At 45.4% G+C, this 16619-nt stretch overlaps 1 protein-coding gene across 3 annotated transcripts in view; it reads right to left on the bottom strand.

The window, feature by feature from the left end:
• LOC307043309 (bromodomain-containing protein 3-like) overlaps positions 1 to 16619 on the bottom strand; it is an 80640-nt gene that overhangs the window by 53374 nt on the left and 10647 nt on the right. For 2 of the 3 annotated variants that reach the window (XM_079687679.1, XM_079687680.1), the window contains exons 3-5: positions 11458 to 11569; positions 11108 to 11245; positions 7560 to 7707 (exon numbers count right to left, since the gene is read on the bottom strand). In XM_079687679.1, the coding sequence (XP_079543805.1) occupies positions 7560 to 7707; positions 11108 to 11245; positions 11458 to 11569 (398 nt within the window). The remainder of the gene's footprint in view (positions 1 to 7559; positions 7708 to 11107; positions 11246 to 11457; positions 11570 to 16619) is intronic. The other variant, XM_079687681.1, reaches the window with a different exon arrangement.

Raw genomic sequence — 16619 nt, 5'->3', positions numbered from 1 at the left:
TAAAAGGGCGAAATTAATAATCTTTGTTCTCAAAGTAATGATAAACCTGTGAGATGGATGTAGAAAAGTCAGAATCAATATAGATGTTTTTTATTTTAAAGAAAATTCAGATTGAACATGGTAAACAACTGTAAGTTATAGTGTCCGTCCAAAAATTCTTTTTTACTTATAGTGAAAACCACCCTTGGATGATGGGATGGTAGACTAAAAGCTTTAGGAATCCAAAGTACAACATATAATAAGTACCCTGTATGAAGATTGATGCAAAACAAGTGACATTTGACCTTTTTAGAGAGATTTAGCAAAAAAAAATCCACCTCTGGGGTGATCTGGCTGGAAATGGGCGCTTTTGCCGTTTCTCTGGAACCCATTGGTCGATTTTGATGATTGACATCTCTTTCTGACCGTTAGAGCCAAAAGAATCAAAGGGGAATGTCCACATACACACCAACCTTACCAAACAAAAGTGGGGGCTATGCGCATGCAGTTGGCCAAAAGCAGGGGTGGGGAACCTTTTTCCTCTCAAGGGCCATTTAAAAATTTTCAACATTCTCCGAGGGCCGTACAAATTATTGAGCTCTGCTTAAAAATAATAAAAACACAGCCCATTCATTTGGCCTTTCTTTCAGGCTGTGCAAAGAAAAAGCAACCTCTGAATCCAGATATCTTACCATGACTCGTGCATGCATGCACGTGCACAGTGTGGCATGACCACCACAACAGAAAGATATGGACACAAGATGTGTGCAATTTAGTTTCCTATCCATGTGAACATGATTTAAGTGGGGGGGGACCTCACCTCCTCTAGGGGGGTCCGGGGGGCATGCTCCCCCGGGAAGATTTTTTTTAAAATATTGAAGTTAAAAGCATCAATCTGGTGCACTTTGAGAGCAACATGAAGAGATCTATGGATCCATCTCTCAACACCCAGATGAAATAGAACTGTAAGCAGATTTTCTTTTTCTTTATGGATATTTTACAAATCACTCCCGTTTCAAACTGTATTCTTGTTTATTAATAACAACTTTTCTTTTACTGTCATAGTATTTTATACCCGTTTACTTTATTCTCTTATTTTTGTATAACTATAGCCTAATGATCATATAAAGATGGGCCTTTACCTCACTGGTTGGAGAAAAAGCATCTTATATTCGTTAGCATAGCTAGCTAACCAGATGCTAACAACAAAGTTATTGACTGTATGATCAGTATGACAGATGAACAGATCGCCACTGGGCTTTCAACTAAAGACACAGCCACGCAAAAACTGCAGCATGTGTACGGCTCCTTATGGGCATGGCCGTATCTACCATTGAGGTCACCGAGGGCCGGACCTCGGTAATATTTTCCGAGCTGTGTATAACAAAACTTGTGAAATAATTGCACTAAACGGGGTTCTTTGTAGTACTTCCACTTACTGCCGATGGGGGCGCTGCATAACTACGTAGCCTCGATTAAAGCAAACAGAAGAAGACGACACGGATATTCATCAACAAACCACGGACTTGTATCGGAGCACTGATGAGGTATCAGATCTGAGTCCAGCGGGCTGCTTGTTCCTCACAGGATATCATATGACCAGCAGATCCTGTGTGAACGCTCTACGTTAGTCAGTGGACGTCCGACAACATGCACACTAACTTATATTGCAGCTATAGGCTATACTTAGGTTTAAATTGCGTGAATAAACTAGCTAGAGAGCTAAATTTAATTAAATTCATCCAATGTCAGAAGGATTACCTTTTAACAAACGTTGTAATGCTTTTCTTTCATTTCAATTTGAGTAAAACAATCGAGATATAACATTGTATTTTCTTTTTACACTGACTCAGATATAATGAATAGACTACGTCAGTCAAAGCTCAACTTTGGTAAGGAAGAGACAGGACAGGACAGGCAGAGAGAGAGAGAGAGAAAGTGATGGAAGTCAGGGAGGAACAGGTACAGTCACACAAAATAATGTAGGCTTAATAACCCCATCCATCTATCTATTGCTGCAGGTCTCCCTTGAAAAATAGATCTATGATCTCAATGGGACCAATCTCGTTAAATAAAGGTTTGAAATGAAAATCCATCTATCCATCCATCTATCTATCTATCCATCTATCCATCTATCTATCCATCTATCTATCCATCCATCCATCTATCCATCCATCTATCCATCCATCTATCCATCCATCTATCTATCTATCCATCCATCTATCTATCTATCTATCCATCTATCCATCTATCCATCTATCCATCTATCTATCCATCCATCTATCCATCCATCTATCTATCTATCTATCCATCTATCCATCTATCTATCTATCCATCTATCCATCCATCTATCCATCCATCTATCCATCCATCTATCTATCTATCCATCTATCTATCTATCCATCTATCCATCTATCTATCTATCCATCCATCTATCCATCTATCTATCTATCTATCCATCCATCTATCCATCCATCTATCCATCCATCCATCTATCCATCCATCTATCTATCTATCCATCTATCCATCCATCTATCTATCTAGCCATCTATCTATCTATCTATCCATCTATCTATATATATATATATATCTATATATATATATATATAACTTAGTCTTAATTTACAATAGGCATAATTGTAAAAAAACCTACATCTATTGCAGTTATGATGTCATAATAGCATACAATTATATAAAACACAATTTGCTTATCTTTGTTCTCTTTTGAGAATCAAACAAAACAGATTTAAATAAAACATAAAATGCAAACAAGTGAAATGAACTAAATTGCTGAATTGCTTTTAATTCACTGGCAGGAGCGACAAGTGAGGAGGAGCAAAAAGTGAAAAACGAGGGAGAGATTGAACAAAGAGAAAGAGTAGAGGACAGAGAGAGTAGTGAACAGGAAGAAGACAGAGAGACTCAAGAAGATGGAAGAGAGGCTGCAGGTTATGGAACGGAGAGAGACGTGGGAAATGAATGTTGACAATGTGTTGTGATCATTTTTAGCCTCTTCTGCATGTCCAGATCATTAATAGTAACAATCAACTGATTCTTATGCACTTTCAAAAATAATTTATGCTGCAGCCCACTGACTTGGTTTGAAATCAATATATTATCCAATGTGTGACCCCCCCACAGGACTTAAAGAGCACCTCACTAGATCATGAAAATCCTAAAAAAATCACGGGGGGTATCCCCCGAACCCCCCTAGCACATTTGGACCTCTGTATTTAGGAAATCCTGGATACGGCCCTGCCTATGGGTACTGACATTTGTGAAGTCCCGGCCCGGAGCGGCGTTCTGGTGCGTGATGACACGTTAGGCTCGTGTTGTGTTCAAGGACCCTGACCTTGGCCAGGAAAAACAGGCACTCGCTTGTTTAATTCTTTTGCGGTCTAGATTTCTTAATTTTATTTCTTTTTTGCGTGTGTTACCTCGAGGGCCGTATCAAATTGTCTCGCGGGCCGTATACGGCCCGGGGGCCGGAGGTTCCCCACCCCTGGCCTAAAGTGAAACCTCTCTCACGCTCTGAAATCTGAAAACGGAAAAGGAGGTTTATTGCTTATGGATTATCAGAAATTATTTCAAAGGGACACAGACACATTGGATTAACTTCAGCAGCGTTTATCGTTTTAATGCCATTGAAGACCACTTTTGATCAGACAACAACAGAGGCAAGACATATTGCCGTTTTGGCTACCTAGCGCCATGTGTTGTGATGTATGTTTTTGTTTATAAAGTCGCGAGTTCTTATCATGGAGCGATGATATATATACCTATCGATTCTGTGTAATCTCAGATTGCTGGTTCAAATGGTTCATATCATCAGTTAACTGAGGTTCTTCCCGTTACATGAATATGTAACATTCATAGTTAATTAAATATTAAAAAGCCCTCAGACGCTGTTTCACTGCGTTCCATTAACACCGCACCGCGTTCCATTAACACCGCACCGCGTTCCATTAACACCGCACCGCGTTCCATTAACACCGCACCGCGTTCCATTAACACCGCACCGCGTTCCATTAACACCGCACCGCGTTCTATTAACAACGCGATGCCTTCACCGCGTTCCATTAATACCGCACCGCGTTCCATTAACACCGCACCGCGTTCCATTAACACCGCACCGCATTCCATTAACACTACACCGCGTTCCATTAACACCGCACCGCGTTCCATTAACACCGCACCGCATTCCATTAACACCGCACCGCGTTCCATTAACACCGCACCGCGTTCCATTAACACCGCACCGCGTTCCATTAACACAGCGATGCCTTCACCGCGTTCCATTAACACTGCGTTCCATTAACACCTCACTGCGTTCCATTAACACCTCACTGCGTTCCATTAATACCACGTTCCATTAACACCGCGTTCCATTAACACCGCGTTCCATTAACACCGCGTTCCATTAACACCGCACCGCGTTCCATTAACACTGCACCGCATTCCATTAACACCGCACCGCGTTCCATTAACAGTGATTCCTTCACCGCGTTCCATTAACACCTCACCGCGTTCCACTAACACTGCGTTCAATTAACACCGCACCGCGTTCCATTAACACCGCAATGCGTTCCATTGACGCCGCACCGCGTTCTATTAACACCGCACCGCGTTCCATTAACACTGCGTTCCATTAACACCTCACTGCGTTCCATTAACACCGCACTGCGTTCCATTAACAGCGCACTGCGTTCCATTAACAGCGCACTGCGTTCCATTAACACCTCACTGCGTTCCATTAACACCTCACTGCGTTCCATTAACCCCGCCACCATTAACACCGCATTCCATTAACACCGCGTTCCATTAACACTGCGTTCCATTAACACCGCGTTCCATTAACACCTCACTGCGTCCATTAACACCGCGTTCCATTAACACCGCGTTCCATTAACACCGCGTTCCATTAACAACGCGTTCCATTAACACCTCACTGCGTTCCATTAACACCGCGTTCCATTAACACCGCGTTCCATTAACACCTCACTGCGTTCCATTAACACCGCGTTCCATTAACACCGCGTTCCATTAACACCGCGTTCCATTAACACCTCACTGCGTTCCATTAACACCGCGTTCCATTAACACCGTGTTCCATTAACACTGCAATGCGTTCCATTGACGCCGCACCGCGTTCTATTAACACCGCACCGCGTTCGATTAACACTGCGTTCCATTAACACCTCACTGCGTTCCATTAACACCTCACTGCGTTCCATTAACACCGCACTGCGTTCCATTAACAGCGCACTGCGTTCCATTAACACCGCGTTCCATTAACACCTCACTGCGTTCCATTAACCCCGCCACCATTAACACCGCATTCCATTAACACCGCATTCCATTAACACCGCGGTCCATTAACACTGCGGTCCATTAACACCTCACCGCGTTCCATTAACACCTCACCGCGTTCCATTAACACCTCACCGCGTTCCATTAACACCTCATCGCGTTCCATTAACACCTCACCGCGTTCCATTAACACCTCACCGCGTTCCATTAACACCTCACTGCGTCCATTAACACTGCGTTCCATTAACACCTCACTGCGTTCCATTAACACCTCACTGCGTTCCATTAACACCGCGTTCCATTAACACCGCGTTCCATTAACACCTCACTGCGTTCCATTAACACCGCGTTCCATTAACACCGCGTTCCATTAACACCTCACTGCGTTCCATTAACACCTCACTGCGTTCCATTAACACCGCGTTCAATTAACACCGTGTTCCATTAACACTGCAATGCGTTCCATTGACGCCGCACCGCGTTCTATTAACACCGAACCGCGTTCCATTAACACTGCGTTCCATTAACACCTCACTGCGTTCCATTAACACCGCACTGCGTTCCATTAACACCGCACTGCGTTCCATTAACAGCGCACTGCGTTCCATTAACACCTCACTGCGTTCCATTAACACCTCACTGCGTTCCATTAACACCTCACTGCGTTCCATTAACACCGCACTGCGTTCCATTAACAGCGCACTGCGTTCCATTAACACCGCGTTCCATTAACACCTCACTGCGTTCCATTAACACCTCACTGCGTTCCATTAACCCCGCCACCATTAACACCGCATTCCATTAACACCGCATGCCATTAACACCGCGGTCCATTAACACTGCGGTCCATTAACACCTCACTGCGTTCCATTAACACCTCACCGCGTTCCATTAACACATCATTGCGTTCCATTAACACCTCACCGCGTTCCATTAACACCTCACCGCGTTCCATTAACACCTCACTGCGTTCCATTAACACCGCGTTCCATTAACACCTCACTGCGTTCCATTAACACCTCACTGCGTTCCATTAACACCTCACTGCGTTCCATTAACACCTCACTGCGTTCCATTAACACTGCGTTCCATTAACACCTCACTGCGTTCCATTAACACCGCGTTCCATTAACACCGCGTTCCATTAACAACGCGTTCCATTAACACCTCACTGCGTTCCATTAACACCGCGTTCCATTAACACCGCGTTCCATTAACACCGCGTTCCATTAACACCGTGTTCCATTAACACCGCGTTCCATTAACACCGCGTTCCATTAACACCGCGTTCCATTAACACCTCACTGCGTTCCATTAACACCGTGTTCCATTAACACCGCGTTCCATTAACACCTCACTGCGTTCCATTAACACCGTGTTCCATTAACACCGCGTTCCATTAACACCTCACTGCGTTCCATTAACACCGCACTGCGTTCCATTAACAGCGCACTGCGTTCCATTAACACCGCGTTCCATTAACACCTCACTGCGTTCCATTAACACCTCACTGCGTTCCATTAACCCCGCCACCATTAACACCGCATTCCATTAACACCGCATGCCATTAACACCGCGGTCCATTAACACTGCGGTCCATTAACACCTCACTGCGTTCCATTAACACCTCACCGCGTTCCATTAACACCTCATTGCGTTCCATTAACACCTCACCGCGTTCCATTAACACCTCACCGCGTTCCATTAACACCTCACTGCGTTCCATTAACACCGCGTTCCATTAACACCTCACTGCGTTCCATTAACACCTCACTGCGTTCCATTAACACCTCACTGCGTTCCATTAACACCTCACTGCGTTCCATTAACACCTCACTGCGTTCCATTAACACTGCGTTCCATTAACACCTCACTGCGTTCCATTAACACCGCGTTCCATTAACACCGCGTTCCATTAACAACGCGTTCCATTAACACCGCGTTCCATTAACACCTCACTGCGTTCCATTAACACCGCGTTCCATTAACACCGCGTTCCATTAACACCGCGTTCCATTAACACCGCGTTCCATTAACACCGCGTTCCATTAACACCTCACTGCGTTCCATTAACACCGCGTTCCATTAACACCGCGTTCCATTAACACCTCACTGCGTTCCATTAACACCGTGTTCCATTAACACCGCGTTCCATTAACACCGCGTTCCATTAACACCGCGTTCCATTAAGACTGCGTTCCACTGCTCTGTACTCTGGTCCGTACTGCATTTCTGCAGTGCTCTTCAGCACTGCATTGTGCAGTACTCACCTGTAGTAGCGGTGGCAGGCAGTTTGCTCTTGGTCTTGCCTTTAGGGGCTGGGGGCAGCAGAGCCACTTCTTCTTGAGGCATTTGAGCCACTTTCTGCAGGAAGATCTTCTCCAGAGCCTGAGCCATGAGGACGATGTCGTCTGTGGGCTGAAACACAAAACACACAGCCGAGGTGTAAATAAAGAATAATGACAACACAGTGTCTGTGTGTGTGTACCTTGTAGTAGATGTAGCAGTAGTGTGTGTGTGTGTGTGTGTGTGTGTGTGTGTGTGTGTGTGTGTGTGTGTGTGTGTGTGTGTGTGTGTGTGTGTGTGTGTGTGTGTACACCAGGGGTTTCACCAACTAATCGACTAGTCGGCTACCTTTACCACTAGTCGGCGCTGTAGGCCCTAGTCAACTTGTTGTGAAAAAATGGAGGTAAACGAGGTGCTGCAAAATGCTCTAAAACACGTCCGAAATTCTTATGTATTGCAGAACTTCAACGAAGATATAACCAACTCCACAGTGAAGTGTCAGTTGTGTACAGCTGTACTGAAGTACAATACAAATGCATCTGCTATGCGCAACCATCTGAAGATGAGACACCCGCTGCCGACAGCTAGCACTAGCAGTAATGCTAGCACCAGTGAGCAACGGACCGGCGTCAGCACTGAACAGAGGCAAACGAACAGCAAGAAAACACGGGTCAACAGTGATGCGGATGATGAGCTACGGGATTACTGCCAGCGGACACCGCATATCCCCACAATGGATAATCCACTGGAGTGGTGGGCAGAAAACGTGCACCGCTTCCCCCGCTTTCGAGGAGCTACCTGGCTATTCCAGCCACAAGCACCCCGAGTGAGAGGGGTTTTTCCCTGGCAGGCAACACTGTCACCCGAAAGCGGTCAAGCCTCCTTCCCTCACATGTCGATGCGTTGGTGTTCAAACCAAAAATATGGAAAGGTGGACGTTATCGTGGAGGACAGCGAATAAAGTGTTGCGCAATGGATTTACGTGGCATTTATGTAAACAAGAGTTTTTTGCTGTCGATTTTGGTGAGTCCAGTGTTTGTTATTTCAGGGTATATGCAGGAATCCTGAAGTCAAATTTAATACCTTTTAAGACCTTTTTTAAGACCCTTTCCATACATTTTAAGACCTCATCGCAACTTTGAGTTCTAACCGGTTACATTGGCAACACACTTTACCTCACATTTACTATATTGATTGTAAGATAGCAAAACTAAACAGAGTGCAGACAGACTACTGAAGCCTTCTCTCCACATGAACTTCAACCTCTCTGTGAAGGTCAGGTTTAATGCAGTATGCTGCTTTGTTGCTTCTGTACTCTGTGCTCTTTCATTCCAGTAAAACTCCTCAGAAAACATTAGAAACCAGTATTTGACCAATAAACAAAACAATTGACAAAACTTTGAACTATGAAATATGTTAAACTTTGGTGAGCTTCAGTGGGGTAATGCCATATAGGAGCTCCCTCACAGGGGTTAAATTGGGCTGGGGCTGTCCGGGGCTAAGCCCTGGCACATAAGACGATGCTCTGACGTCATCACCCTCACACATTTGTCATATGTTTACAAAAAAGGATATATATGTTAAGACTTTTCTCGTTCTTAATATAGACTATATTTAGGGTCTATATGTGTTGACTTTACTTTAAAATAGCAGATCTCTGTGATCGTATATAGTTTGGCTTAGACCCCGGCCCCACACGGTAAAACGCATACGCAAGCGCAAAAAAGGCTTCCTTTCACACGCATTCGATTCATTAACGTGTCCGTTCACACTAGACCGCTGCAAATGCTGGAAACGATGTAGTACATATGTCATGCCTGTAAGTGGCGCTGCTGCCGCCCGAAATACACCAAAAGCAGCGAAGAAGAACCCGGAGCATGGTTGCCATGGTTGCCCTTCTGTTTATTCTCCTCGGTGGACGGCGTGTTCTCCTGCTGTATCTCTCAGGTAGTCCACCAGCAGATGAAAAACACCCACCTCTCCGCCTTTTCCAAGGGACGAGGGGACCGTGCGGCAGTTTCCGTAAAAAAAATGTTCCGCCGGTCAACATGTCCGTTAAAGTTTAAATCTTCCGTACAAAATTAGGAAAGTGCTGGTCAGAGGTCTTCTTTGTTATTTGTTGAGCTTTAAAACAAATTGATAACGACTCTTTTCTCTGTATAATAATATAATAATATTTAATAAACGGTGACTGCCTCTCTTTTCCTCCCCCTCTTCTGATAGCCCAGCAGCAGCAGGAGACGTGGGGAGAGGGAGGCGGGCTCTTTCATCGTTATCAGAAAATGATCATATAGGGCACACACGGAGCCGTTGGACCCCCAGAGCGTTGCGTATGCCGGTCTTCCCACCTTGGGACCCGTTACCGTAGTCGTTTATTCCCCCCCCCCCCCACACACACACAGAGCGGAGCAAGGCAACGAAACGGCGCGCTATGCATGGGGCCGCCTTTTGGGGTTTCCCGACATGTCGTTTCAGTAAATTAAAGGGTATTTCATGTTGTCGTTGCTGTGGGACTTCTTAATACCTTGGAAAATGCCGTTTAATACTTTTTAATACTTTTTAAAAGCCTTAATTTTCGCTAAATTGATTTATCAACTTTTAATACTTTTTAAGACCCCGCGGACACCCTGTATTTACTCAGCCATGTAACACAAATTAAAATGCAGTGTTTAATGTTACTGTATGAGTTCCAATAGAAAATACAGTTGTACACCTCTCTTTGTGTGTCTCTATTATGACGTAACGACTAGTCGACTGCTATTTTGAAAAACGTGTCGACTAGTAAATATTAGTAGTTGTGAAACCCCTAGTGTGTACCTTGTTGTAGATGTAGCAGTAGAGTGTGTGTGTGTGTGTGTGTACCTTGTTGTAGATGTAGCAGTAGTGAGTGTGTGTGTGTGTATGTGTATGTGTATATGTGTGTGTGTGTGTGTGTGTGTGTGTGTGTGTGTGTACCTTGTTGTAGATGTAGCAGTAGTGAGTGTGTGTGTGTGTGTGTGTGTGTGTGTGTGTGTGTGTGTGTGTGTGTGTGTGTGTGTGTGTGTGTGTGTGTGTGTGTGTGTGTGTGTACCTTGTTGTAGATGTAGCAGTAGTGAGTATGAGTGTGTGTGTGTATGTGTGTACCTTGTTGTAGATGTAGCAGTAGTGTGTATGTGTGTCTGTGTGTGTGTGTGTGTGTGTGTGTGTGTGTGTGTGTGTGTGTGTGTGTGAGTGTGTGAGTGTGTGAGTGTGTGAGTGTGTGAGTGTGTGTGTGTGTGTGTACCTTGTTGTAGATGTAGCAGTAGTGAGTGTGAGAGTGTGAGTGTGAGTGTGTGTGTGTTTGTGTGTACCTTGTTGTAGATGTAGCAGTTGGTGAGTGTGAGTGTGTGTGTGTGAGTGTGTGTGTGTGTGTGTGTGTGTGTACCTTGTTGTAGATGTAGCAGTAGTGAGTGTGAGTGTGAGTGTGAGTGTGAGTGTGAGTATGAGTGTGAGTGTGAGTGTGTGTGAGTGTGAGTGTGAGTGTGAGTGTGAGTGTGTGTGTGTGTGTGTGTACCTTGTTGTAGATGTAGCAGTTGGTGAACATGGTATTGAAGTCCTGCATGGCTTCACTGGCGCTCCAGTAGTAGTTGTTCTCCAGACGTTTCTTGATGGTCCCCATGTCCATCGGGTTCTTGATCACCTTGTGATAGTCCTGGAATATGGAGGGGTTAGCTTAGCTTAGACACTGGAAACAGGAAAAGAGTTCATACAGCTTCAAAGTGTCATATCTGAATCAGGTCTGGCAATAGTAACGCTCACTCTGGAAACCTTTAAAGAATCCCCAGAGCTGAGCGTCACAGATCAACACGATAAACCTTTGATTGATTGATTGATTGATTGATTGATTGTTTGTGAGGCACTTACAGCCAGGCAGAGTTTGATGGCATCCACCGGCAGGTAGAAGGGCCAGGCGAACTGATGCTTCCACAGCGTCTTCACCACCACATTCTGCATGTACTGCAGCTGGTTGGTCTTCCTGAGGACGAACACACACAATCAGATCACACTGTTGGGAGCTGGCTTTATTTCAGGGATGCAAACACACGTATGGAGAAAAAGGAGAGAACTATTGGAAGCAGAAAAGAAACAGCGTAAAAAACCATCTGACAGAGGCCTGTGCTAGAACGCTTCAATGAACTGTTCTTTATCCTATACTCAGATCAATAGAGACAGAGATGTTATAAATCAAGGGGTTTTATTATTATCTACAGCAGGGGGGGGGGAACCTTTTTCCTCTCAAGGGCCATTTACATTTCCACAACATCCTCCGGGGGCCGTACAAATTATTGACCTCTGCTTAAAAATACTCAAATCACAGCCCATTCATTCTTTCTTTCAGGCTGTGCAAAGAAAAAGAAACCTCTGAATCCAGAGATCTCACCATGACTCGCGCACGCATGCACGTGCACGGTGTGGACTGACCACCAACACAGAAAGATATGGACACAAGATGTGTGGAAGTGGATTTATTTTCCTAACCATGTGAACATGATTTAATTTTGGGGGGGACCTCACCTACTCTAGGGGGGTCCTCACCTCCTTTAGGGGTAGACCTAACCTCCTCTAGGAGGGTCCCCACCTCCTCTAGGGGTAGACCTAACCTCCTCTAGGGGTAGACCTAACCTCCTCTAGGGGGGTCCTCACCTCCTCTAGGGGTAGACCTAACCTCCTCTAGGGGGGTCCTCACCTCCTCTAGGGGGGTCCTCACCCCCTCTCGGGGTAGACCTAACCTCCTCTAGGGGGGTCCTCACCTCCTCTCGGGGTAGACCTAACCTCCTCTAGGGGGGTCCTCACCTCCTCTCGGGGTAGACCTAACCTCCTCTAGGGGTAGACCTAACCTACTCTAGGGGGGTCCTCACCTCCTTTAGGGGTGGACCTAACTTCCTCTAGGGGTAGACCTAACCTCCTCTAGGGGTAGACCTAACCTCCTCTAGGGGGGTCCTCACCTCCTCTAGGGGTAGACCTAACCTCCTCTAGGGGGGTCCTCACCTCCTCTAGGGGGGTCCTCACCCCCTCTCGGGGTAGACCTAACCTCCTCTAGGGGGGTCCTCACCTCCTCTCGGGGTAGACCTAACCTCCTCTAGGGGGGTCCTCACCTCCTCTCGGGGTAGACCTAACCTCCTCTAGGGGGGTCCTCACCTCCTCTAGGGGTAGACCAAACCTCCTCTCGGGGTAGACCTAACCTCCTCTAGGGGGGTCCTCACCCCCTCTCGGGGTAGACCTAACCTCCTCTAGGGGGGTCCTCACCTCCTCTAGGGGTAGACCAAACCTCCTCTAGGGGGGTCCTCACCTCCTCTAGGGGGGTCCTCACCCCGTCTAGGGGTAGACCTAACCTCCTCTAGGGGGGTCCTCACCTCCTCTCGGGGTAGACCTAACCTCCTCTAGGGGGGTCCTCACCCCCTCTCGGGGTAGACCTAACCTCCTCTAGGGGGGTCCTCACCCCCTCTAGGGGTAGACCTAACCTCCTCTAGGGGGGTCCTCACCTCCTCTCGGGGTAGACCTAACCTCCTCTAGGGGGGTCCTCACCCCCTCTCGGGGTAGACCTAACCTCCTCTAGGGGGGTCCTCACCCCCTCTAGGGGTAGACCTAACCTCCTCTAGGGGGGTCCTCACCTCCTCTAGGGGGGTCCTCACCCCCTCTAGGGGTAGACCTAACCTCCTCTAGGGGGGTCCTCACCCCCTCTCGGGGTAGACCTAACCTCCTCTAGGGGGGTCCTCACCCCCTCTAGGGGTAGACCTAACCTCCTCTAGGGGGGTCCTCACCTCCTCTAGGGGGGTCCTCACCTCCTCTAGGGGTAGACCTAACCTCCTCTAGGGGGGTCCTCACCTCCTCTAGGGGGGTCCTCACCTCCTCTCGGGGTAGACCTAACCTCCTCTAGGGGGGTCCTCACCCCCTCTCGGGGTAGACCTAACCTCCTCTAGGGGGGTCCTCACCCCCTCTCGGGGTAGACCTAACCTCCTCTAGGGGGGTCCTCACCCCCTCTAGGGGTAGACCTAACCTCCTCTAGGGGTGGACCAAACCTCCTCTAGGGGGGTCCTCACCCCCTCTAGGGGTAGACCAAACCCCCGGGAAGATTTTTTTTTTTTTAAATGTAGAAGTTAAAAGCATCAATCTGGTGCACCTTGGGAGCACCATGAGGAGATCTATGGATCCATCTCTCAACACCAGATGAAACTGAACTCTAAACAGATGTTCTCTTTATGGATACTTTACAAATCACTCCTCTTTCAAACTCTATTCTTTTTAACAACTTTTTTGTTGCTGTCATAGTATTTTATACCAGTTTTTCATTTAGTCTCTTATTTTTTTATAACTGTAATGATCATATCAAGGTGCGCCTGAACCTCACTGAGCTGAGGTTATGTGAGCCTCTCAGGAGAGAGCTCTCTTCCACCTGGTTGGAGAAAAGCTTTTTATATTCGTTAGCATAGCTAGCTAACCAGATGCTAATAACAACAGATCACCACTGTGCTTACAACTCCTTATGGGTACTGCAATATCTGAAGAGCTGGAGCGGCGTTCAGGCAGCACTGCCCCACGTGATGACACGTTACGCTCGTGTTGTGTTCAAGGAACCTGTTCTTGGCCAGGAAAAACAGACACTCGCTTTTTTAATTATTTTGTGATCTAGATTTCTTAAAAAAAATGTTGAAGTGAGAAGTTGTCCATCAGTCCGTGAGTCGGACCCGCCCCAAAACAAAAACTCTTCGGTTCTCCACGAATCACACAAGTCACCCAAATCAGCTTTAAAAAAGCGGGAGGCTCTGAAAAGTGACTAATTAGCATGCCTGTTATTAAAGCTGTTCTCACGTTAGATTAGATTCTAAACTTGGGGTTCACAATAAAAAAGATATCCAGTGATACATCAGGCGTCTGAAAAAGCTTCTGTTTGACATTCAACACCATTTCTTCCCTGACCCTGACGACATCTACTGCTCCCATTTGATATTAGAACAGCAACGATGTTAAGTACATTAAAGACATATCTTCTTAAGTTGCCTAATAATTTGGGGCAGTTGTGTTTTAGTAGTATCACTGTTCATGTTTTATGGTTCAGTGATAATATCACTCTTTCTGTGTATACCTTGTTTTTAAGGATGTCATACTCTGTAAAGCACGTGAAAGATGCTATATAAATAACGTTTATTATTAATATCACACTGAGCAGAAGTCTGAAGGTGAGCTAGCTAACGCTGACATTATTATATACATCAATCACTTCTGAGTATTGAGCAAAGGAAAATCAAAAGGTCATCATGAAATCATGTAAGTTCATCATGGAGACGTTGCCTTCAGGGCCCAGCATGAATACTGCAGCTCTGTATACGACCTGCTATTTAAACTGCTCAGTAACAAAGAGTGAGTGGTAACGTTCAGAGCTGGGAGGTAGAGGAGTGCAAATATTTTGTTACTGTACTTAAGCAAATATCACAGGGTTCTTGCAGGTTTCAAATGTAAGACTTTTCAAGACCTTTTTCAGACCACTTTGAATAGAATCTAAGACCTATTTCACGGCAAGAAAGTATGAAGGAAAGTTGCTATGAAAGAAGAAATACGTCCCATAATTACTTACAAAGTAAATGTATTCATGTTCAACATAAGAACAATGACTGAACATAACTAGGGATGTCCCGATCACCTTTTTTTGCTCCCGATCCGATTCTGATCATTTGATTTTGACAATTTGCCGATACCGATTTTTCCAGATCCGATCTTTATGCAATGCATGAAGAGAAAAAAAAGAAAATAGCATTCAAGTTGTTCAAGTTGTCCCTTAAGGTTATTTTTGTATTTAAATTTGATATTCTATCCAACATGGATATAGCTTCTTTCTTTCACAGCAGCATTGGATCAGTTCAGTTGTGCAGCATTGGATCAAAACAAAATAAAGCTTTCAGTACTCGTTAGCTTACTGCTACAATTAGACACTGCGCCCACTCTGTTGCCAGATTTGAGAGAAATAAGCAGGTCTATGAAGACAAGCCCCAAAGAAGCAACACATACATGATGTGTAATTTGAAACCAAAACTAAGGCCTCAGGATGACTTTAAGACTTGAACTTGGTCATTTTTGTTTTGTAACATTGAATAATATATATTTTTAAAGTATTAAAAAAAAAAAGAAAAAAAAAAAGAAAAAAGTCCCGATCCCCGATTTCTTTCTCCCGATTCCGATCTTTTGAAAATCACGTGATCGGCTCCGATCCCCGATCACGTGATCGGATCATCTCTAAATATAACAGCATAACAGTACAGAACTGTGTTAGCGTGTTAGACAAAAAGTGTGTGTGTGTGTGTGTGTGTGTTAAAAGCTATATTCAGAGCTCTGCTGCCTTGGCTACAATGTTTCATCGTTGCTGTTGTATGATTGGTGTTTAGCCACGGTATTTAGCGTCTACAGCACCTCCGCTTTTAGGGTTGACGTAGAACCAAACGTCGCCCGGAGGTCCCCCGGTGTTGTTGCGGGAGCTGCTGCACTAGCTAAAGCTGCACTAGCTAAAGCTGCACTAGCTAACGCTGCACTAGCTAACGCTGCACTAGCTAACGCTACATTAGCAAAACAAACGCTAATTCATTTTGCAAAAGGTACAGCAGGCTTCAAACATGTTCCCCTCCACTGGTTTCAACCAAGCACTAAATTAGATGTTTTCCAACCAAATACGTTTGAACTGACACTTCCCCATATTCATTTCTAAGTAGATTCGAAGATACCTGAGTTTCTGACTGCTGCAAGCTGAAGCTTGGTTGCTAGGTTACTAGCTGGGTGTTCTCCAATAAGGGGCCAGGGGAAACAAAGTTAGTGTTTACTGGTTCCATGTTGATTTAATTCAATACAAATTGTTGGGGGGAACTGAAAGGCTCTCACCGTCCTGGTTACTTTGCAGCCCGGACATTTCCCCAAAACACATTGAGACGCTGTCGCAACACAGAAGTACCTTTTCAAATCCCATCATTTTTAAGACCTTCAAAATCATATTTAAGACCTTTCTTATTTTTTTGGTCATATTTAAGACCTTAAATTCAGAT

This window comes from Notothenia rossii, assembly GCF_949606895.1.
Source record: "Notothenia rossii genome assembly, chromosome: 6".
NCBI lineage: Eukaryota > Metazoa > Chordata > Actinopteri > Perciformes > Nototheniidae > Notothenia > Notothenia rossii.
This window is presented reverse-complemented; position numbering and strand designations above follow the sequence as displayed.